Below are 24,951 nucleotides of genomic sequence, written 5' to 3'. Positions count from 1 at the left end.
ATTGCCCTCACAGTGCCAGGTAAACAATTGCCCCCACAGTGCCAGGTATACAATTGCCCTCACAGTACCAGGTATACAAATGCCCCCACAGCAGGTATACAAATGCCCCCACAGCAGTTCTGCAGCTGCTTACCGCTGCTGCTGCTTCTCTGCCCGGCTCTGAGGGTGTCAGGAGGCGAGCGCGGCTATGTCTGGCGGCGTGTAGGACTTCAAACTAGCCGCCAGTTCGTGAGCCAATCAGAGCTCGCGGACCAGCGGCTCCTGATTGGCTGCCGGTCCGCGAGCTCTGATTGGCTCACGAACCGGCGGCTGGTTTGAAGTCCGCAACATGCCGCCAGATAGCCGCGTTCTCCTCCTGACAGCTGAGACACGCTGCCGCTGGACTGAGCGGCAGCGTGTCTCAGTGACACAAGCGGGGGGGGGGGACGGATGGGGCCACAAATGACAGGGGGGGCACAGGCCCGAGTGTCCCCCCCCCCCCCCCCCTGGATCCGCCACTGAATGTGATCACAAACATAAATGTGTAATGCTTCATTTAAGCTTTTTCTTCTGTTGCATCATCACTTTTGGAGCTTTCTTAAATTGGGAGGAATGGCTGTATCTGTTTATGGTCAAGAGAAAAGGATACCCTCTACCACACTACCACCTAGCAAATTATTTTTACTATGGTGTCTCTCCCTTAACCAGAGTGTAGCAGTATGTCCTGATGCTACCTCCTCTTCTAGTCTTAGATGAAACCCATGGGGACTGTCAGTGGGAGGACTAACCAAATCGCTGTTTGAGCCTGGAACCCTTGCCCCTTCATCCCCTTTTCCCTCCGCTGCCATAAAAAGTTGGTGAATTAAATAGATTTGATGGAGTTATGGAAAGAACTCCAGTCAAAGCATAAATCTGAATTAAGAAAGTTTCTCTATCGTCCTAGTGGATGCTGGGGTTCCTGAAAGGACCATGGGGAATAGCGGCTCCGCAGGAGACAGGGCACAAAAAGTAAAGCTTTTCCGATCAGGTGGTGTGCACTGGCTCCTCCCCCTATGACCCTCCTCCAGACTCCAGTTAGATTTTTGTGCCCGGCCGAGAAGGGTGCAATCTAGGTGGCTCTCCTAAAGAGCTGCTTAGAGAAAGTTTAGCTAGGTTTTTTATGTTACAGTGATTCCTGCTGGCAACAGGATCACTGCAGCGAGGGACTGAGGGGAGAAGGAGTCAACTCACCTGCGTGCAGGATGGATTGGCTTCTTGGCTACTGGACATCAAGCTCCAGAGGGACGATCACAGGTACAGCCTGGATGGTCACCGGAGCCGCGCCGCCGACCCCTTGCAGATGCTGAAGACAGAAGAGGTCCAGAATCGGCGGCTGAAGACTCCTGCAGTCTTCTAAAGGTAGCGCACAGCACTGCAGCTGTGCGCCATTTTCCTCTCAGCACACTTCACACGGCAGTCACTGAGGGTGCAGGGCGCTGGGAGGGGGGCGCCCTGGGAGGCAAATGAGTACCTATAAAGGCTAAAAATACCTCACATATAGCCCTAGAGGCTATATGGAGATATTTAACCCCTGCCTGATTTCTCAAAATAGCGGGAGACGAGCCCGCCGGAAAAGGGGCGGGGCCTATCTCCTCAGCACACGGCGCCATTTCCTCTCACAGCTCCGCTGGTCAGGACTGCTCCCAGGTCTCTCCCCTGCACTGCACTACAGAAACAGGGTAAAACAGAGAGGGGGGGCAAATTTATGGCGATATTTTTATATAACAAAGCAGCTATAGGGGAGCACTTATTATAAGGCTATCCCTGATATATATATAGCGCTTTTGGTGTGTGCTGGCAAACTCTCCCTCTGTCTCCCCAAAGGGCTAGTGGGTCCTGTCTTCATTAGGAGCATTCCCTGTGTGTCTGCTGTGTGTCGGTACGTGTGTGTCGACATGTATGAGGACGATATTGGTGTGGAGGCGGAGCAATTGCCAAATATGGGGATGTCACCTCCTAGGGGGTCGACACCAGAATGGATGCCTTTATTTATGGAACTACGGGATAGTGTCAACACGCTAAAGCAGTCGTTTGACGACATGAGACGGCCGGACAATCAATTAGTGCCTGTCCAGGCGACTCAAACACCGTCAGGGGCTGTGAAACGCCCTTTGCCTCAGTCGGTCGACACAGACCCAGACACAGGCGATGACTCCAGTGGTGACGGTGACGAATCAACCGTATTTTCCAGTAGGGCCACACGTTATATGATTTTGGCAATGAAGGAGGCGTTACATTTAGCTGATACTACAGGTACCACTAAACAGGGTATTATGTGGGGTATGAAAAAACTACCTATAGTTTTTCCTGAATCAGAAGAACTAAATGACGTGTGTAATGAAGCGTGGGTTGCCCCTGATAAAAAGCTGATAATTTCAAAGAAATTATTGGCATTATACCCTTTCCCGCCAGAGGTTAGGGAGCGCTGGGAAACACCTCCTAGGGTGGACAAGGCGCTAACACGCTTATCTAAACAAGTGGCGTTACCCTCTCCTGAGACGGCCGCACTTAAAGATCCATCAGATAGGAGGATGGAAAATATCCAAAAAAGTATATACACACATGCAGGTGTTATACTACGACCAGCTGTAGCAACTGCCTGGATGGGCAGTGCGGGGGTAGTTTGGTCAGAATCCCTGATTGAAAATATTGATACCCTGGACAGGGACAATATTTTACTGTCGTTAGAACAAATAAAGGATGCATTTCTTTATATGCGTGATGCACAGAGGGATATATGCACACTGGCATCACGGGTAAGTGCTATGTCCATTTCGGCCAGAAGAGCTTTATGGACGCGACAGTGGACAGGCGATGCGGATTCAAAACGGCATATGGAAGTTTTGCCGTATAAGGGGGAGGAGTTATTTGGAGTCGGTCTATCAGATTTGGTGGCCACGGCTACAGCCGGGAAATCCACCTTTCTACCTCAAGTCACTCCCCAACAGAAAAAGGCACCGACTTTTCAACCGCAGCCCTTTCGTTCCTTTAAAAATAAGAGAGCAAAGGGCTATTCATATTTGCCACGAGGCAAAGGTCGAGGGAAGAGACAGCAACACGCAGCTCCTTCCCAGGATCAGAAGCCCTCCCCGGCTTCTACAAAAGCCTCAGCATGACGCTGGGGCTTCTCAAGCGGACTCGGGGACGGTGGGCGGTCGTCTCAAAAATTACAGCGCGCAGTGGGCTCACTCGCAAGTAGATCCCTGGATCCTGCAGATAATATCTCAGGGATACAGGTTGGAATTAGAGACAGATCCACCTCGCCGTTTCCTGAGGTCTGCTTTACCAACGTCCCCCTCCGAAAGGGAGACGGTGTTGGAAGCCATTCACAAGCTGTACTCTCAGCAGGTGATAGTCAAGGTACCTCTTCTGCAACAAGGGAAGGGGTATTATTCCACTCTTTTTGTGGTACCGAAGCCGGATGGCTCGGTAAGGCCTATTCTAAATCTGAAGTCCTTGAACCTGTACATAAAGAAGTTCAAGTTCAAAATGGAGTCACTCAGAGCAGTGATAGCGAACCTGGAAGAGGGGGACTTTATGGTATCCTTGGACATCAAGGATGCGTATCTCCACGTTCCAATTTACCCCTCACACCAGGGGTACCTCAGGTTCGTTGTACAAAACTGTCATTATCAGTTTCAGACGCTGCCGTTCGGATTGTCCACGGCACCTCGGATCTTTACAAAGGTAATGGCCGAGATGATGATTCTTCTTCGAAGAAAAGGCGTATTAATTATCCCATACTTGGACGATCTCCTAATAAGGGCGAGGTCCAGAGAACAGCTAGAGATGGGATTAGCACTGTCTCAAGAAGTGCTAAAACAGCACGGGTGGATTCTGAATATTCCAAAATCCCAGTTAATGCCGACAACTCGTCTGCTGTTCCTAGGGATGATTCTGGACACGGTTCAGAAAAAGGTTTTCTCCCGGAGGAAAAAGCCAAGGAGTTATCCGAGCTTGTCAGGAACCTCCTAAAACCAGGAAAGGTGTCTGTACATCAATGCACAAGAGTCCTGGGAAAAATGGTGGCTTCTTACGAAGCGATTCCATTCGGCAGATTCCACGCAAGAATTTTCCAAAGGGATCTGTTGGACAAATGGTCAGGGTCGCATCTTCAGATGCACCTACGGATAACCCTGTCTCCAAGGACAAGGGTGTCTCTTCTGTGGTGGTTGCAGAGTGCTCATCTATTGGAGGGCCGCAGATTCGGCATACAGGATTGGATCCTGGTGACCACGGACGCCAGCCTGAGAGGCTGGGGAGCAGTCACACAAGGAAGAAACTTCCAGGGAGTATGGACGAGCCTGGAAACGTCTCTTCACATAAACATTCTGGAACTAAGAGCAATATACAATGCTCTAAACCAGGCAGAACCTCTGCTTCAGGGAAAACCGGTATTGATCCAGTCGGACAACATCACGGCAGTCGCCCATGTGAACAGACAGGGCGGCACAAGAAGCAGGAGGGCAATGGCAGAAGCTGCAAGGATTCTTCGCTGGGCAGAGAATCATGTGATAGCACTGTCAGCAGTGTTCATCCCGGGAGTGGACAACTGGGAAGCAGACTTCCTCAGCAGACACGATCTTCACCCGGGAGAGTGGGGATTTCATCCAGAAGTCTTCCACATGCTGGTAACCCGTTGGGAAAGACCAATGGTGGACATGATGGCGTCTCGCCTCAACAAAAAACTGGACAGGTATTGCGCCAGGTCAAGAGATCCGCAGGCAATAGCTGTGGACGCGCTGGTAACGCCTTGGGTGTACCAGTCGGTGTATGTGTTTCCTCCTCTGCCTCTCATACCAAAAGTATTGAGAATTATACGGCAAAGAGGCGTAAGAACGATACTAGTGGTTCCGGATTGGCCAAGGAGGACTTGGTACCCGGAACTTCAAGAGATGATCACGGAAGATCCGTGGCCTCTACCTCTAAGGAGGGACTTGCTTCAGCAGGGTCCCTGTCTGTTTCAAGACTTACCGCGGCTGCGTTTGACGGCATGGCGGTTGAACGCCGGATCCTAAAGGAAAGAGGCATGCCGGAAGAAGTCATTCCTACTTTGATTAAAGCAAGGAAGGAAGTAACCGTGCAACATTATCACCGAATTTGGCGAAAATATGTTGCGTGGTGCGAAGATCGGAGTGCTCCGACGGAGGAATTTCAACTGGGTCGATTCCTACATTTCCTGCAATCAGGATTGTCAATGGGTCTCAAATTGGGATCTATTAAGGTTCAAATTTCGGCCCTGTCGATTTTCTTTCAAAAAGAATTGGCTTCAGTCCCTGAAGTCCAGACCTTTGTTAAGGGAGTGCTGCATATACAGCCTCCTGTGGTGCCTCCAGTGGCACCGTGGGATCTAAATGTGGTTTTGGACTTCCTAAAATCTCATTGGTTTGAACCACTAAAAAAGGTGGATTTGAAATATCTCACATGGAAAGTGACCATGCTTCTAGCCCTGGCTTCTGCCAGGAGAGTGTCAGAATTGGCAGCTTTATCTTACAAAAGCCCATATCTGATTTTCCATTCGGACAGGGCAGAACTGCGGACTCGTCCGCATTTTCTCCCTAAGGTGGTGTCAGCATTTCATCTGAACCAGCCTACTGTAGTGCCTGCGGCTACAAGTGACTTGGAGGACTCCAAGTTACTGGACGTTGTCAGAGCATTAAAAATATATATTGCAAGGACAGCTGGAGTCAGAAAATCTGACTCGTTGTTTATATTGTATGCGCCCAACAAGATGGGTGCTCCTGCGTCTAAGCAGACGATTGCTCGTTGGATCTGTAGCACAATCCAACTTGCACATTCTGTGGCAGGCTTGCCACAGCCTAAATCTGTAAAGGCCCACTCCACAAGGAAGGTGGGCTCATCTTGGGCGGCTGCCCGAGGGGTCTCGGCATTACAACTTTGCCGAGCAGCTACGTGGTCAGGGGAGAACACGTTTGTAAAATTTTACAAATTTGATACTCTGGCTAAGGAGGACCTGGAGTTCTCTCATTCGGTGCTGCAGAGTCATCCGCACTCTCCCGCCCGTTTGGGAGCTTTGGTATAATCCCCATGGTCCTTTCAGGAACCCCAGCATCCACTAGGACGATAGAGAAAATAAGATTTTACTTACCGATAAATCTATTTCTCGGAGTCCGTAGTGGATGCTGGGCGCCCATCCCAAGTGCGGATTATCTGCATAAATTGTACATAGTTATTGTTAACTAATTCGGGTTATTGTTGAAGGAAGCCATCTTTCAGAGGCTCCGCTGTTATCATACTGTTAACTGGGTTTAGATCACAAGTTGTACGGTGTGATTGGTGTGGCTGGTATGAGTCTTACCCGGGATTCAAAATCCTCCCTTATTGTGTACGCTCGTCCGGGCACAGTACCTAACTGGAGTCTGGAGGAGGGTCATAGGGGGAGGAGCCAGTGCACACCACCTGATCGGAAAAGCTTTACTTTTTGTGCCCTGTCTCCTGCGGAGCCGCTATTCCCCATGGTCCTTTCAGGAACCCCAGCATCCACTACGGACTCCGAGAAATAGATTTATCGGTAAGTAAAATCTTATTTTTTGTTTTCATTGTAAGTGCCAGATATGCACCAATAGACCCTCCAGTGGTTCTAAAGCGATTGCCCAGACCCAGACTGGTATATTAAAACATTATTTACAGAATATGCTACTAACTGCTAATAACATTAAAAGTTAACACCTTACCGCATATATTATGTTAATTGCATCATTCAAGTAATTATAGCAAATGTAATTTTATTGCACAGTACAAAAGTCCCAACAGAGAAGAAGACTGATGTTTATTTCACATGGTTCTAAATAGTGCTTAGTGCACAGTTGTAACCAAACCATAGGGCCTAATTCAGACCTGATCGCAGCAGCAATTTTGTTCTGTAATGGGCAAGACCTTGATGCAGTGCAGGGGGTGGGGTGGGGGGTGGGTCAGATATAACATGTGCAGAGAGAGTTAAGGGCCCCATACACTACTGCGACATGTCCGTCCGACATGTCGCAGGCGATCACCCCGGCAGCCTCCCGGGTGGCAGGATCGCCCAAGATACATCGTATGCTGTCCTTTTGCATACGATATATCTTGGGAGATCCCAGCCATGCCTGCGGGGTCCCACATATCACGAGTGCAGCACGTTCAATCTGGAGGATCCGATTCGATGCTCACGGGAACACGCATCAGATCAGAATCACTTCCAAAATGCCTGATTTCTCCCGGTATATCGGGCTGAATGCCCGAAATTGGGCATTATCGTTCTAGTGTATGGGGCCCTTAAGATTTGGGTGGGGTGTGTTCAAACTGAAATCTAAATTGCAGTGTAAGTATAAAGCAGCCAGTATTTACACTGCACAGAAACAATATAACCCAGTCAAATCTAACTCTCTCTGCACATGTTACATCTGCCCCACCCTCAGTGCACGTGGTTTTGCCCATTAGATAAAGATTTTGCTGCTGCAATCAGGTCTGAATTAGGCGTATAGTGCACAATGGGTGAGAAAGCAGCTGTAAGCCTGAGACATTTAGTTTGCATGCACAAAACCTGGCAACAGAAAATGTTCACACAGAAATACCTACCAGACATTTATACTATTACCTGTGAACCACGTGGCTTCCAGCTTCCACTAGAATGAACACTTAACTGTCACAGCTGGTTCTGTATGACAGAACAACTGGCAGAGCCCTGGAAATGATGGCTGCATGGACTACTTCATTGCTCTGTAGTTGGTATTGTCTGAATTGCTCACTAGTGCAAGGTTTCTCAGTCTCTGTCCTCAAGGCACCATACAGTCCAGGTTTTTAAGGATATCCGTGTTTGTGCACAGATTATAGAATCAAATTGACTGAGGTACTAATTAAGTCACCTGTGCTTAAGCATGGATATACTTAAAACTTGGACTGTTATAGTGCAATGAGAACGGAGTTTGGGAACCACTGCACTATTGAAAAATAAAGGGAAGTAAAAGTATCTGTTTTTCCGTGTCCCCTTGACTTTTTCTTCATTGAAGGCCATACGCACTATTGGTTAATCTGCATGAATGCAACTCTGACAAAGTGAATTCAACTCATGTCACTGGCTGAAGGGAAAGTGCCCATATGTACTGTACAAGCTCTGTCATCATTGGCTAAATCTTTTAATATGACTACTCATAACTGACACTAAGGCAGGTGCAGCCACTTGTGAATTATGATCTCCGTCCACTTGCTACTCTCCAGCTGTTATGGAACTGTGTCAGTATGTTCTACCTGCTGGGACTTCTAGTTCCACTACAACTATAGTTCCATCAGAGAGTAGCTGTCTCCTTAAGGAATTAGTACAGTGCCTCGTCTCAATACCGTCCCTCATATATTCTAAATAAAACGTCCCAATATTCCATACTGCCTAAACTACTTGTTACATGCAACATACAGTACTTCCAAGTGTTTTGTTGTGGGAGTTCTTTTCTTTTTTAGACTTGTTTTGAGTGTTCTAAAGAATATTAGGACTGGAGTAGCACCAGGGAATCCTGCATGATTTAAAGACACTGGTTCCCAAATGCAGTCCTAATGCGGATAGGTTTAAAACCTATATTGTTAGGATGCCTTGAGGAGCGCGTTTGGGAACCACTGCTCTAAGACAAATCACATATTTTCTGTTCATACATTGCTGCTATGAATATTGTACTACAGAGTAAATGTAAGTAAAGGAGATGCAGTTACCATGCCGCTGGTCAGCATACCGACGCTGAAATCCCAGGCGACACAATGTCGGCTGCAGTGGGCACAGGACTAATCCCACTCGTGGTTGTCCACAACGCTCATAGAGTGGGAATAGAACCTATGGCGAGCGCAGCTTGCCACCGAGCCCGCAAGGGGCTTTGTTGCGCTCGCCCCCCTGCCGGCATTCTGGTGGCCAGGATCCTGGCGTCGGTATACTGACTGCAGGGATCCCGGCCCCAACCCTAAGTATGCCAGTATGCCGTGCACGCACTGGTTTTTCTCACACACAGTATTTCCATTTTTAATTTCTTCACTTGTGAATCACATAAATATTTTGCTATAAATATAAATAATCCCAAAGCCTGTTGCATTTTGTGCTTTACATGTATGTGCATTATGTTTGGTACGGTCAGGCCTGGCGACAGGGGGAGTCAAAGGGGACACCCGGCCAGGGCCCCGTCGTTGTTAGGGGCCCCAAGGTCCAGGCAGCGGGCAGCGGCGGCTGCATTTCATCATAACTGTAAACAATATATTTGTTCCTGGCATTGCGGCAGCCGCGGCCGGGCCGCCCGCTGTGTGGTTGTTGGTTTTTTTTTGCAGGGGTACGTGCCCCCTCCCTCCGGAGTTCTGTGTTCACCCCTCAGTGCCCCCAGGTCACCTGTCATCCTGCTATCCGGACCGCCCCTCCAGAGTCCTCACCGCACGCGGCCTCCCTGACTGCTGTGTGAGTGAGGAGCCGGATGGAGCGCAAAGCAGGAGCGGCCCGGCTGGGCAGACAGAGAGTACTATTGGAATTGGGGAGGTGAGGCTAGCCTGGTCAATTAGCGCCGCGGCGCCGGTGGGCGGCTGTGAGTGTCAGTGTGTTGCTGCTGCAGGCAGCCTGCTGGTAAGGCTTTTCTCAGTTCATATAATACATGTATAGGGAATAGGCTTTAGGATTGGTTTGGGGTGGGAAGCTGGCAGGCACATTCTGCACATTATGCATGCATCTGCATTCTGCACATATGGATGCATCTGCAAGCATGCATGTGCATGTCAGATGAGATCAGCCTCATGAATACATTTATTGGCACATGCAGGGAGGGATGTGTGTGAGTCAGGGGGCACGAGGAGGTTTGGGCTGGGGGGGCGCAGAGATATCCGTGTACCGGGCCCCAAAATTTCTGTTGTCGGCCCTGAGCACGGTACATATAAGGCCATCTTCAGTTACTTTGTGGGATGCATCTTTGTAGTTAATTTCTGATGGCAGTTTATGGAGGTGTGAGCATGAATCAGTCTTTCATAATTGTAGGTGCTCGCAACTCGTGTCTAATTGAAACTGCATCATAATGTTCAGTGTAGTTGAACCAGCCCTGTAATGTGACTAATGCGAACACCTCGTAGAGCATTCCTTTATATGTAATTACTTTTGTGGGGGGCATCCAGTTCTGTTGTAAAGAACGCACGCCTGCTGTTTTCCCCTGCCTGCTCTGAACCGGCAATAGCAGTGCAAATTAATGTGATGTCATGCAATAAAAAAAAATTATTTAAAGATATATATATATAATTTTTAAGCAGGTGTGGAGACAATGCTGCAAAGTAAGACTGCTTTCAAAAATAGAAGTGTTAATAGTTTATTTTTATCAGTTAATAAAAAGCAAAGTGAATGAACAGAAGAGAAATCTAAATCAGATCAATATTTGGTGTGACCACCCTTTGCCTTCGAAACAGCTTCAATTCTTCTAGGTACAGTTGCCCACAGGTTTTGAAGGAACTCGGCAGGGTGGTTGTTCTAAACATCTTGGAGAACTAGCCACATATCTTCTGTAGGCTTGCTCAAATCCTTCTGTCTCATCATGTAATCCCAGACAGACTTGATGATGTTGAGATCAGGACTCTGTGGTGTCCATATCATCACTTCCAGGACTCCTTGTTCTTTACGCTAAAGATAGTTCTTAATACTTTGGTTGTATGTTTGGGGTCGTTGTCCTGCTGCATAATAAATTTGAAGCCAATCAGACACCTCCCTGATGGTATTGCATTATGGATAAGTACCTTCCTGTATTTCTCAACATTGAAGCACAAAGAAACGGGCAACGTTGAGGACCGTAGACGCAGTGGTCGTTCAAGGAAACTTAGTGCATCAGAGGAAAGACACATCAGGCTTGTTTCCCTTCAAAATTGAAAGTTGTCCAGCAGTGCCATCAGCTCAAAACTTGAAGAAACCAGTGGGACCCAGGTATGCCCATCTACCTTTTTCGGCGAAGTCCAGCCAGAAGTGGTCTTCATGGAAGAACAAAACGGTCACTGAATCTTTCAATATGCTAACTGTGACATAAACACACGTGCATGTATGTCACATGCGGGTGTGGTTCATCAAATCGACAGTATCTAGGTCGACAATGTTTAGGTCGACCACTATAGGTCAACATGGATGGAAGGTCAACAGGGTTTCTAGGTCGACATGTGCTAGGTCGACAGGTCTAAAGGTCGACATGAGGATTTTTTTTTTGTGTGTGTCGTTTTCTTCGTAGAGTGACCGGGATCCCAAATTAGTGCACCGCGTCCCCTCGCATGGTGCCTTCGCTCCGCTACCGCTTCGCTCGGCACAGATTACCGTTCCAGTCGTAGTCCACGTGGATCGTTAAGTATGAAAAAATTCAAAAAATGAAAAAAAATGTGAAAAACTCATGTCGACCTTTAGACCTGTCGACCTAGAAACCCTGTCAACCTTCCATCCATGTCGACCTCGTGACTGTCGACCTATAGTGGTCGACCTAGATACTGTCGATCTTCAGACCGGATCCCGTCACATGCACGTGTTTTTGATTGGCACAAAAGACATGGACAGTCGTGAGGATATTGAAGTTTCTGAATATCTCAGAAGGTTTTGCACATCAAAAACAAATGAAAATGTGGGAAAAATTTAGAAAATTGTTCAAATTGACCATCGACCCAACATCCGAATTATAGCAGAAATGGTAATACTCGACAAAGAAACTGTTAGGCAAGTTCTGCATCAAGAGCTTATAAGTTTGTGCGAAGATGGTTCTCAATGCCGTGCAGAAAGCATATGTGTGAAGACATTTTGGAACAATTTCAAGCAGATTCACATTTTTTAGATATAGTAATTACATGTGATGAAACATGGATCATCCAGTACGAACCTGAGACAAAACACCAGTGCATGCACTGGAAAACACCATCATCACCAAGAATGACGAAAACACGTCAAAGCAAATCCAATTTCAATGCCATGTTAATTGTTTCTTTTTATCTCTAGGGTGTTATTTTGGCAGACTGGGTACCAGAAGGCGCAAGTGACTCAACATTACTACAAAATGTTGTAGAAACTTTGCCGGAAAGAATCGGAAGAAAGAGAGACCATAGTTGTGGAAAAATGGTTTCATCCTTTCATCCTCCATCAGGACAACGTACCGTGCCACACAGCTCTCTCTGTGAAGTAGTTTTTGGCTGAGAAACAGATTGCAGTGCTAGAACATCCTCCATACTTGCCAGACCTAGCACCATGTAACTTCTTTATTTTCCCTAAAGTAAAATCTTTACTCAAGGGATCCCATTTTACATTAGTTACTGAGATAAAGAAGAAAACAACGGAGCTCTTGAGACAGCTGACAGATAATGAGCTACAGCACGGCTATGATCAATGGAAAAAAGAATATAGCGGTGTGGGTGCAGAAGAGGAGTACATAGAAGGGAAATGTAGTTAAAATGTATTTAATATAATTAAACGTAAATTATAGCATCAATGTCATTATGCAATAGCCATGCCTCGTGTATGTATGTATATATACAGTACTGTAACATATGTAGATATACGTACATCCAGTGTCATAAAAACTATCTTCAGCGTAAAGAAAAACAAGGAGTCCTGGAAGTGATTATATGGCCCCCACAGTGCCCTGATCTCAACATCAAGTCTGTCTGGGTTTACATGAAGAGACAGAAGGATTTGTGCAAGCCTACATCCACAGAAGATCTGTGGTTAGTTCTTCACAATGTTTGGAACAACCTTCCTGCTGAGTTCCTGCCAAAACTATGTGCAAGTGTACCTAGATAAATTGACGCTGTTTGTAGGCAAAGGGTGGACACACCAAATACTGATTTGATTTGGAGTTCTCTTCTGTTCACTAACTTTGCATTTTGTTAATTGATAAAAATAAACTATTAACACTTCCATGTTTTAAAGCATTCTTACTTTGCAGCAATGTTTCCACACCTGCCTACAACTTTTGCAGTTTTGTGTGTGTGTGTGTGTGTGTGTGTGTGTGTATATATGTGTGTGTGTGTGTGTGTGTGTGTGTGTGTGTGTGTGTGTGTGTGTATATATATATATATATATATATATATACAATTAAAATACAGTACATCATATAGTTAATTTTTGGAGGATTTTCACATCTATTGTTATCATTATTATTTTATTTAGATTTCGGGGTTTTTTGTTGTAAACCAGTGTTAGTCCTGTTAACTGCTTACAGATTCTTTTGGTTAGTGTTCTGTATTGTATGATATCCAACCCTCAGTCTCAGGCCTGAATATAATGGACTTTCTCTCCCTTCTGTTTATTTTTTTCAAGACATCAAAAGGCAGAGATCAATGCAAGAAGACACAAAAAGAGGGAATGAAGGAGCTGTGATAACCGAAACCCAGAAGAAACCATCAGAAGATGAAGTGCTAAATGTATTTTACTTTCTCCTTTTTCTGTCCTATTTTATGATTGCTGATAATTCTCAACTGCATGGGAAAATTGTGCTTTTATTTGTTAAAAATGAGATGTTAGGGCCTTTTTTTTCTCTCCTCTTTCCAGAGATGTCAATCTCTGGTGCATTCAAAGCACTGTAAGAGGGGCATACTGCCGAATTAGTCTGCACCGAGGTGATAATTGTCAGATAAAAAAAATGAATTTTTCCCACTTACAAAAAGCCCTCCCCACCTCCTTGTATGAGGCGTTCCCATTGAGGACACTTCCCATCCAGAGATGCCAGTATTGATCTAGCAAGAGGATTTTAATTATTACAGTAGCTGATACCGCCGTGCTGCAGTTAGAGGGACAAGTCACAGGAGACCATGCACGATTTTTCCCAGCCAACCCATTTTGTTGGCTTGGGTTAATGGGTGTTCAACCTTTCCATTATCCAGATCAGCCGTGAATTACCAGCTGAATGATGTTTGCATTAATATAATATATATGGTAATTTCTTCACTTAATTAACGGGGAGGTTCAGCTCAGTAGGAGTATGGGCTGATCATGTGTAAAATTGATTTGTGAGGGAAATATTTAATAGACCGCGGGGAAAAAGCAGCGTTTGATGGACAGCTGTGCGGGATGGATAGAGGAAGCAGCACACTGAAATATGTGCATGTCCCAGTATGCATAGCTAGAATCTGACAGTGGCCATTCCCTGTGTGTGTCATTTCCTAAATTAACGTCCTCGTTTGTTTTGTTACAGTTACAGCGGTGGCACAGATTATTACACCTAGAGTAGGAGCTGTAACGTTTTACAACTTTCATTTGAAAAGGGAGAGAGAAATAGAAAAAAACAACACACATTTTACCCTCAGGATTCCACAAATAACTTATTTTGACCTCTCTGAATCTGACATCTCCACAAATTTAGGCTGTGAGATTTCAGGATATGGGGCCTAAAAATCTGCTGGGTTGGAAAAGTAATTAGTTCATCAGTGCTGTAAGCTGTCAAGAGTACTGGGCTAAAAAAATCAATTCTATTGAATCTAAATTGATTCGATAGAGGAAGTCTTGGATTTCGCTATACGACCCCCTGGCCATAAATAGGACAATTTGATCAAAACTGATGCTTGATATTTGTGATATGTGGCATTATAATTTGTCATGCAGAATGCGTTTACAAATCGTACAATTACTGAACAAAATCTAAGATGTATAAGATGCATAGGAAAATTTTAAATATAAACCAGAGACGGTAACATTGCATCTGGAACTGCAGTCTGTGAAAATGATTGTATCCTGTGCATTGACATTACTTAAAATCAGGATACAGGTGGTATCCAATTATCTGTGGTAATTTACCGTGGATAATGGATTTGCTGGGGGCTATAAGCCCTGATAGCCGGCGTTTATCCCCCGATGCTGGTACTTATTGGGGGTTAAGTTTCATCTGCAGGCCATATCAACTTTTCGCGGACCCTATATATTTTCGCATGAACAACAGGGTTTTTTCTGCCATAACAATTGGATAGGTCTGATAAAAAAAGTTTAAAAAAAAGTCCAAAAAGTGAAGAAGAAAAAAAAGAATGCTACTTTAGGAGTATATTCAAGTGATGTTGGATCCTCTCCGACGGAGAGCATCCAACACGTCACTATTCAATGCTGGCCGGAAATCAGAGCCGGCCCTAGGCATAGACAAACTAGGCAAATGCCTAGGGCATTTGGGACGCCATGGGGCACAGGCAGCTTCTGCTGATTAAAATGATATGCAGCATGCCTGTATTCTGTTTTTCGTATGCCTAGGGCATTTGGGATGCCTAGGGGCACAAGCAGCTTCTGCTGATTAAAATGATATGCGGCATGCCTATGTTCTGTTTTTCATAATGTGTAAGGGGCATTATGTTTATAAGGACATTAATAATGTGTGTCATATGTGTGAGGAGCATTACTGTGTGCTATTATGTGTATAAATGCATTACTAATGTATATGAGGTGCTCTACTGTGTGGCATTACGTATAGAAAGGGCACTACTTTGTGGTCTAATGTGAATAATAAGCAATATGGTGTGATGTAATGTGAATAAGGAACAAATGGTGTGGTGTAATCTGAATAAGGAGCAATTAAGTATGATGTAATGTGAATTAGGGGTACTACTGTGAGGAGTAACGTATATAAGGTAAAGTGGTACTAATGTGTGATGTAACGTGAATAAGGGAGACTAGCGCATGATAAAATGTGAATAAAGTTGCACTACTGTGTGGCATAATTTGAATAGAGAGTACTATTGAGTGGCCATGCCCTTCCCAGCAAGAAAACGCCCCTTTTTGAGCTGTGTACCGAATGTGTGCACTGTTCCTATTTAAAATATAGGGGGTAGGAGCACCGAAATGAGGACTGCTATGGGTGAGGGGTGATGGTGCTGGGAAAGGAGTGCAGGGTCAGAGGCGGAACTAGCGGCGGTGCTAGGGGTTACCAGCCAGAATCTTGCCTAGGGCATCATATTGGTTAGGGCCTGCTCTGCCGGAAACAGTCAGCATTTCAACAAATGCAGATTCGACTTGATTACAAGTCGAATCTGCATCAGCGGCAAACTGTCGAAAGCAGCTGCGTTTTCTACAGAAACCACGTGTTTTCCGACAAGTGTCTGTTCTTTCAACAGTCTAAAAAATGCAAATTCAACCTAAAACCGTCAAAGTGCTGTTTTTCAGATTGTCTGAAATACTGACACAAATTGAATATATCCCTTAGTCCACTATCCTATCTTTTTTAGGTGCAGGGGGGGTATAAGTACCAGGACCCAGCAAATCTGCATAGGCGCAATGTGTGAACATTCATTGGTGCACAGTGCGTTTTCACACAAGATGCACTGATACACTAATCTCCCTGTTTTCTGTAAGTGTAAGGATACTTGTTGGGAGCCCTTTATACACTAATATTACGAGTCATAGAAATCAGAAGCTTGTACAAGCTATCAGCGCTCGTATAGTATAGTGATTAACCTGGTGTTTTACATATCTTTTCCTACATCACTGTTATTAATCTACACCTATATACCAAGGTGACACTTTCCTTCTTGCTGTTTATCCCATCAGGGAATCCTATATTGCGAGAAACAAATATTTTGGATCCCCAGAGTTGTACTCATTAGCTTGGGGCTGGAGGAGTTAGATATAGGTACCAGTAATCAATCAGAATTTATCACAAATGACACGGAAAATATCCCTGCCCCTAGGAACTTACAATCTATGCCCATTACTTGTAGAAATACTGATACTTCCAAACAAGCAGTTGTGAAGGCCCAATAACTATGCGTCATGTATGTTTAAATTCACATACACTTTGCCTAAGTATATACAGACTTTATGGAAATGGGGCCTGGACTGCACACCCTAGCTTATTATAATGGGATGTGCTACCTTGCTGGGACTAAGTACTGTAATACTACAACATAGGAAAAAGGGTGCAGGTGCACCATACACCATTAAAATTATTATAACCATAATATAATATTTGAGGTTCTTGACATATATTGGCCAGTATATGAGCCTGCCCACCTGCTTCACGGTGACCTCATCGGACAGGTCCCTAACACTATAGGGGTTCACCTCCGGGACGCAGAGCACCCCCAGACCACCCCAGCCAAACCACCCCAGGGCATCACACAGAAAAAGGATAGGAGTGAAAGATCAGTGTTAAGCAAATTAAAGAGGCTGCTGAATGTGAAAGAAAAGAAGAGGACAGCAGTAAAGTGTCAGAGTGTTAGAATGTGAAGTTTAGCTGAGCAGTGTTATAAGTGTGAAAAAAGCTACATAAATATAAAACAAACACAATGTGATATAAGTGTTAAAAGTAAATGTAAGGTGGTGATGCCCCAAGGTGGCCCAGCCAGAGCAATATAGGGAGCTCCACGCCCCAAAAGCTCACCCCCAAACTGACTTTGTATATAATTAAAAGGATCATACCTATGTCTTTTGTGCAGTCAGAATGTGCTGGTTCCCTGTTTAAAAGCCTGAGAGGCAGTGGGTGGGGTGCTAATCCAGAGATGAGGGCTGTCCCAATCCCTCAGGTGTGTATACACACACATAATATAGACTATATGGAAACGGGGCCTGGACTGCACACCCTAGTTTATTATAATTAGATGTGCTACCTTGCTGGGACTAAGTACTGTAATACTACAACAGGCTGCGGGGAGGGTTAGAGTTTAGCTGCGGGGAGGGTTAGGCTGTTGGGAGGGTTAGAGTTAGGCTGCGGGGAGGGTTAGGGTTAGGCTGCGGGGAGGGTTAGGGTTAGGCTGCGGGGAAGGTTAGGGTTAGGCTGCGGGGAGGGTTAGGCTGCGGGGAGGGTTAGGCTGCGGGGAAGGTTAGGGTTAGGCTGCGGGGAGGGTTAGGGTTAGGCACAGGAAAGGCAGGAATAGTGTAAGGGTTAGTTCAGTTGCTCGCACCTGTCGGTATTATGGCAGTCAGGGTGCTGGTGTCAGTATTCTGATCGTCGGCATCCTGACTGCCAGTATCCCCTACCCAACCCCACCTAATATAGCTGTCACACATGTATGTGTTACATGCCTCCTAACTGTCCCAATTTTGTCAGGACACTTCAGATTCTCTGACCTTGGGGGTAATTCCAAGTTGATCGCAGCAGGATTTTTGTTAGCAATTGGGCAAAACCATGTGCACTGCAGGGGAGACAGATATAACATGTGCAGAGAGAGTTAGATTTGGATGTGGTGTGTTCAAACTGCAATCTAATTTGCAGTGTAAAAATAAAGCAGCCAGTATTTACCCTGCACAGAAACAAAATACCCCACCCAAATCTAACTCTCTCTGCAAATGTTATATCTGCCTCCCCTGCAGTACACATGGTTTTGCCCAATTGCTAACAAAAATCCTGCTGCGATCAACTTGGAATTACCCCCCTTGAACGGGGCACAGTTTGGAAGGTCAGTCTATGGGGGCTCATTGTTCATGTCTTCACGTTTAGAGGTACACTGTAGGAGACAAATGTATTTTCTCTAACGTCCTAGTGGATGCTGGGAACTCCGTAAGGACCATGGGGAATAGCGGGCTCCGAAGGAGGCTGGGCACTCTAGAAAGATCTTAGACTACCTGGTGTGCACTGGCTCCTCCCACCATGACCCTCCTCCAAGCCTCAGTTAGATTTCGTGCCCGGCCGAGGTTGGATGCACACTAGGGGCTCTCCTGAGCTCTTAGAAAGTTATAGTCTTAGAATTTGTTCTTTTCAGTGAGACCTGCTGGCAACAGGCTCACTGCAGCGAGGGACTAAGGGGAGAAGAAGCGAACTCGCCTGCTTGCAGCCGGATTGGGCTTCTTAGGCTACTGGACACCATTAGCTCCAGAGGGATCGACCGCAGGCCCAGCCTTGATGTTCGGTCCCGGAGCCGCGCCGCCGTCCCCCTTACAGAGCCAGAAGCAAGAAGATGGTCCGGAAAATCGGCGGCATGAAGACTCAGTCTTCACCAAGGTAGCGCACAGCACTGCAGCTGTGCGCCATTGCTCCTCTCACACACTTCATACTCCGGTCACTGAGGGTGCAGGGCGCTGGGGGGGGGCGCCCTGAGGCAGCAATAAAAACACCTTGGCTGGCAAAAATACCTCAATATATAGCCCCAGGGGCTATATATGAGGTAAATACCCCTGCCAGAAGTCCATAAAAAACGGGAGAATAGGCCGCGAAAAAGGGGCGGAGCCTATCTCCTCAGCACACTGGCGCCATTTTCCCTCACAGCTCCGTTGGAGGGAAGCTCCCTGGCTCTCCCCTGCAGTCTACAAGGGTTAAAAAAAAGAGAGAGGGGGCACTAAATTTAGGCGCAGTATACATTATATATATAGATATAAAGCTATAGGGGACATAACTCAGTTAGTCCCTGCAGTATATAGCGCTCTGGTGTGTGCTGGCATACTCTCACTCTGTCCCCCCAAAGGGCTTTTGTGGGTCCTGTCCTCGTTTAGAGCATTCCCTGTGTGTCTGCGGTGTGTCGGTACGGCTGTGTCGACATGTTGAATGAGGAGGCTTATATGGTGACGGAACAGAGGCCGATATATGTGATGTCGCCCCCTGTGGGGCCGACACCAGAGTGGATAGAGAGGTAAAAGGTATTAACCGACAGTGTCAACTCCTTACATAAAAGGGTGGATGACGTAACAGTTGTGGGACAGCCGGCTTCGCAGCCCGCGCCTGCCCAGGCGTCTCAAAGGCCATCAGGGGCTCAAAAACGCCCGCTCTCTCAGATGGCAGACACAGATGTCGACACGGAGTCTGACTCCAGTGTCGACAAGGTGGAGACATATACACAATCCAATCCGGGACTTGATCCCGGCAATAAAAAATGTGTTATACATTTCTGACTTTAACCTCTATAAATGGGTTTTAGGTTTGGGGAGAAAAAACAGGCAGTGTTTTGTTCCCCCATCAGATGAATAAATTAAGTGTGTGAAAAGCGTGGGTTCCCCCGTTAAGAAACTGGTAATTTATAAAAAAGTTACTGATGGCGTACCCTTTCCCGCCAGGAGGATAAGTTACGCTGGGAGATATCCCCTAGGGTGGATAAGGCGCTCACACGTTTGTCAAAAAAGGTGGCACTGCCGTCTTAGGATACGGCCACTTTAATAGGTACCTGTTGATAAAAAACAGGAGGCTATCCTGAAGTCTGTATTTACACACTCAGGTACTAGACTGAGACCTGCAGATAGTGCTGCTGCAGCGTGGTTGGTGACCCTGTCAAACAGGGATAATAGTTGGCAAACATAAAAACATATTAAAGACGTTGTCTTATATATGGGGGATGCACAGAGGGATATTTTGCCGGCTGGCATCCAAAATAAATGTAATGTCCATTCTGTCAGGAGGGTATTAGAGACCTGTCACTGGACAGGTGATGCTGACTTAAAAAGCGCATAGAGAGCCTTATAAGGGTGAGGAATTATTTGGGGATGGTCTCTGGGACCTCGTATCCACAGCAACTGCTGGGAAGAAATAATTTTACCTCAGGTTTCCTCACAGAAAAAGGTACAGTCCTTTCGGCTTCAGAAAAGCAAACGGGTCAAATGGCGCTTCCTTTCTGTACAGAGACAAGGGTAGAGGGAAAAAGCTGCACCAGTCAGCCTGTTCCCAGAATCAAGATTCTTCCCCCGCCTCCTGTGAGTACACACCATGACGCGGGTGCTCCACAGGTGTAGCCAGGTACGGTGGGGGGCCGCCTCAAAAATTTCAGCAATTAGTGGGCTCGCTCACAGGTGGATCCCTGTTTCTTCCAAGTAGTATTTCAGGGGTACAAGCTGGAATTAGAGATGTCTCCCCCCAGCCATTTCCTAAAATATGCCTTGCTGACAACTCCCTCAGGCAGGGAGGCTGTGCTAGAGGCAATTAATAAGCGGTATTCCCAGCAGGTAATACTCAAGGTGCCCCTACTTCAACAAGGACGGGGTTACTATTCCACACGGGTTGGGGTACCGAAACCGCATGGTTCGGTGTGACCCATTTTATATTTAAAATCCTTGAACATAAAAAAATTCAAGTTCAAGATGGAATCGCTCAGGGCGGTTATTGCAAGCCTGGACGAGGGGGATTACATGGTATCCCGGGACATCAAGGATGCTTACCTGCATGTCCCCATTTACCATCCTCGCCAGGAGTACCTCAGATTTGTGGTACAGGATTACCATTACCAAGTCCAGACACTGCCGTTTGGACTGTACATGGCACCGAGGGTGTTTTATCAAGGTAATGGCCGAAATGATGATACTCCTTCAAAAAAAAAAGGGAGTTGTAATTATCCCGTAATTGGACAATCTCGTTATAAGGGCGAGGTCCAAGGAGCAGTTGGTAGTCGGGGTAGCACTATTTTGGAAAGTGCTACAACAGCATAGGTGGATTCTAAACAGTCCAAAGTCACAGCTGGTTCCTATGACACGTCTACTGTTCCTGGGGATGGTTCTGGACATAAACCAGAAATAGTGTTTCTCCCGGAGGAGAAAGCCAAGGAGTTGTCATCTCTAGTCAGAGACCTCCTGAAACCAAAATAGGTAGCGGTGCATCATTGCACGCGAGTCCTGGGAAAAATGGTAGCTTCTTACGAAGCAATCCCATTAGGCAGGTTCCATACAAGAACTTTTCAGAGGGACCTGTTGGACAAGTGGTCCGGATCGCATCTTCCGATGCATAGGCTGATAACCCTGTCTCCAAGGACCAGGGTATCTCTACTGTGGTGGCTGCAGAGTGCCCATCTTCAAGAGGGCCGCAGGTTCGGCATACAGGACTAGGTCCTAGTGACCATGGATTCCAGCCTTTGAGGCTGGGGGGCAGTCGCATAGGGAAGAAACTTCCAGGGACTTTGGTCAAGTCAGGTTATTTCCCTACACATAAATATTCTGGATCTGAGGGCCATTTACAATGCCCTGAGGCCAACAAGGCCTCTGCTTCAAAACTAGCCGGTACTGATCCAATCAGACAACATCACGGCAGTCGCCCATGTAATCAACAGGGCGGCACAAAAAGCAGGATGGCGATGGCAGAAGCCACAAGGATTCTCCGATAGGCGGAAAATCATGTGTTAGCACTGTCAGCAGTGTTCATTCCCGGAGTGGACAACTGGGAAGCAGATCTTCTCAACAGACACGACCTCCACCCGGGAGAATGGGGACTTCCTCCAGAAGTCTTCCAATAGGATTGTACACCATTGGAAAAGGCCACAGGTGGACATGATGGCGTCCCGCCTTAACAAAAAGCTATAAAAGATATTGCTCCAGGTCAAGGGACCCTCAGGCGATAGCTATGGACGCTCTGGTAACACCGTGGGAGTACCAGTCGGTTTAGGTGTTCTCCCCTCTGCCTCTCATACCAAAGGTACTGAGAATAATAAGAAGGCGAGGAGTAAGAACGATACTCGTGGATGGCCAAGAAGAGCTTGGTACCCAGAACTTCAAGAATTTATATCAGAGGACCAATGGCCTCTGCCACTCAGTCAGGACCTGCGGCAGCAGGGGCCCTGTCTGTTCCAAGACTTACCGCGGCTGCGTTTGACGGCATGGCGGTTGAACGCCGGATCCTGAAGGAAAAGGGTATTCCGGAGGAAGTAATTCCTACGCTTACTAAAGCCAGGAAAGAGGTTACAGCAACTCATTATCACCGCATATGGCGAAAATATGTTGCATGGTGTGAGGCCGAAAGGGCCCCAACAGAGGAATTTCAACTAGGTCGATTTCTGCATTTCCTGCAAGCAGGAGTGACTATGGGCCTTAAATTGGGTTCCATTAAGATACAGATCTCGGCTCTGTCGATTTTCTTTCAAAAAAGAACTAGCTTCAGTACCTGAAGTTCAGACATTTATAAAAGGAGTGCTGCATAGTCAGCCCCCGTTTGTGCCTCCTGTGGCACCTTGGGATCTCAACGTGGTGTTGAGTTTTCTTAAAATCACTTTGGTTCGAACCACTAAAAACCGTGGATCTGAAATATCTCACATGGAAGGTGGTTATGTTATTGGCCTTGGCTTCTGCCAGGCGAGTATCAGAATTGGCGGCTTTGTCTTGTAAAAGCCCTTATTTGATTTTCCATATGGATAGGGCAGAATTGAGGACTCGTCCCCAGTTTCTCCCTAAGGTGGTGTCAGCGTTTCACCTGAACCAGCCTATTGTGGTGCCTGCGGCTACTAAGGATTTGGAGGACTCCAAGTTGCTAGACGTTGTCAGGGCCCTGAAAATATATGTTTCCAGGACGGCTGGAGTCAGAAAATCTGACTCGCTGTTTATCCTATATGCACCCAACAAGCTGGGTGCTCCTGCTTCTAAGCAGACTATTGCTCGTTGGATTTGTAGTACAATTCAGCTTGCACATACTGTGGCAGGCCTGCCACAGCCAAAATCTGTCAATGCCCATTCCACAAGGAAGGTGGGCTCATCTTGGGCGGCTGCCCGAGGGGTCTCGGCTTTACAACTTTGCCGAGCAGCTACTTGGTCAGGGGCAAACACGTTTGCAAAATTCTACAAATTTGATACCCTGGCTGAGGAGGACCTGGAGTTCTCTCATTCGGTGCTGCAGAGTCATCCGCACTCTCCCGCCCGTTTGGGAGCTTTGGTATAATCCCCATGGTCCTTACGGAGTTCCCAGCATCCACTAGGACGTTAGAGAAAATAAGAATTTACTCACCGGTAATTCTGTTTCTCGTAGTCCGTAGTGGATGCTGGGCGCCCATCCCAAGTGCGGTTTATCTGCATTACTTGTACATAGTTATTGTTAACTAAATCGGGTTATTGTTGAGCCATCTGTTGAGAGGCTCTATTGTTTCATACTGTTAACTGTGTTTCATATCACGAGTTGTACGGTGTGATTGGTGTGGCTGGTATGAGTCTTACCCGGGATTCAAAATCCTTCCTTATTGTGTACGCTCGTCCGGGCACAGTACCTAACTGAGGCTTGGAGGAGGGTCATGGTGGGAGGAGCCAGTGCACACCAGGTAGTCTAAGATCTTTCTAGAGTGCCCAGCCTCCTTCGGAGCCCGCTATTCCCCATGGTCCTTACGGAGTTCCCAGCATCCACTACGGACTACGAGAAACAGAATTACCGGTGAGTAAATTCTTATTTTAATTTGTGGTACAGACGTGGACAACCTGTGAGTAACTTTTATGAACAACAGTTATTATCATCATAGATATGTAATCCACCATTATGCTCCCCAGGGAGGGAAAACATGCACATCCGCAGTAGGAAAAATAAATGTAGACATGTAAAGGAAGGGTAGGGAGGGCCCCTTCTCATGCCGTGACAACATGCATACTGGGACATCCACTGCATGACCTAGAAAATCGCATGGAGTGTGTTTAAAATATCAGCGTTTATCCATTTAGTAGGTTTGTTGTTTTGTCAGTAAATGACGACTGCAAGGTATATGTGATACGTGACCAGTCTCCTATTTTATTAGTCCCTTCCATATCAGATTTCCTAATAAGACTATTCCAGCAGCTCAGGTTGATGGTGTTAAACATGACAGAACAGTCGCCAGTGCTTTGTGCAGCCTGGCTCTCAGTGACGGATAACACCTTGCAGTGTTTAGCACATCTATTCTAGCCAGCTGTGTGCGTAAACAAGATTATATTGTACAGTTTGCCATCGGCCGTCTCACCCCCTATCCTTGCATGAACTGCAGAATAGCAATGGCAGTGTACTTTACCATTTACTACAATGCATCGCAAATCAGGAAAATGGTGTAAATCCAGAAGGGGTAGGTATAATACCTAATTCTATATTTGTTTTTTGGAGTCAGCTCTCATAGCACCTCAAATTATTATGTCATTTTCATAAACCGCTCTTCTGGGAGTCTAGATCAAAAGATTCTTAACCCAATGATCAAGGGGTCTGGGACTCCAGGTCGACAACAAAAAGGTTGACACACCTTAGGTCGATGCCAATTGGTCGACACACCTTAGTTCGACATGGACAAAAGGTCGACAGGAACAAGGTCGACATGGAAAAAGGTCGACATGAATTTTTTATGTTTTTTTGGTGTCATTTTCTTCGTAGAGTGACCGGGAAC

General features: G+C 46.3%; 1 protein-coding gene across 10 annotated transcripts in view; it reads left to right on the top strand.

The window, feature by feature from the left end:
* Positions 1-24,951, top strand: part of EHBP1 (EH domain binding protein 1) — a 643,275-nt gene that overhangs the window by 527,624 nt on the left and 90,700 nt on the right. For all 10 annotated transcript variants that reach the window (XM_063918463.1, XM_063918471.1, XM_063918465.1 and 7 more), the window contains one exon: positions 13,295-13,398. In XM_063918463.1, coding sequence (XP_063774533.1) covers positions 13,295-13,398 — 104 coding nt within the window. The remainder of the gene's footprint in view (positions 1-13,294; positions 13,399-24,951) is intronic.

This window comes from Pseudophryne corroboree, chromosome 4 (genome assembly GCF_028390025.1).
Source record: "Pseudophryne corroboree isolate aPseCor3 chromosome 4, aPseCor3.hap2, whole genome shotgun sequence".
Lineage (NCBI taxonomy): Eukaryota > Metazoa > Chordata > Amphibia > Anura > Myobatrachidae > Pseudophryne > Pseudophryne corroboree.
This window is presented reverse-complemented; position numbering and strand designations above follow the sequence as displayed.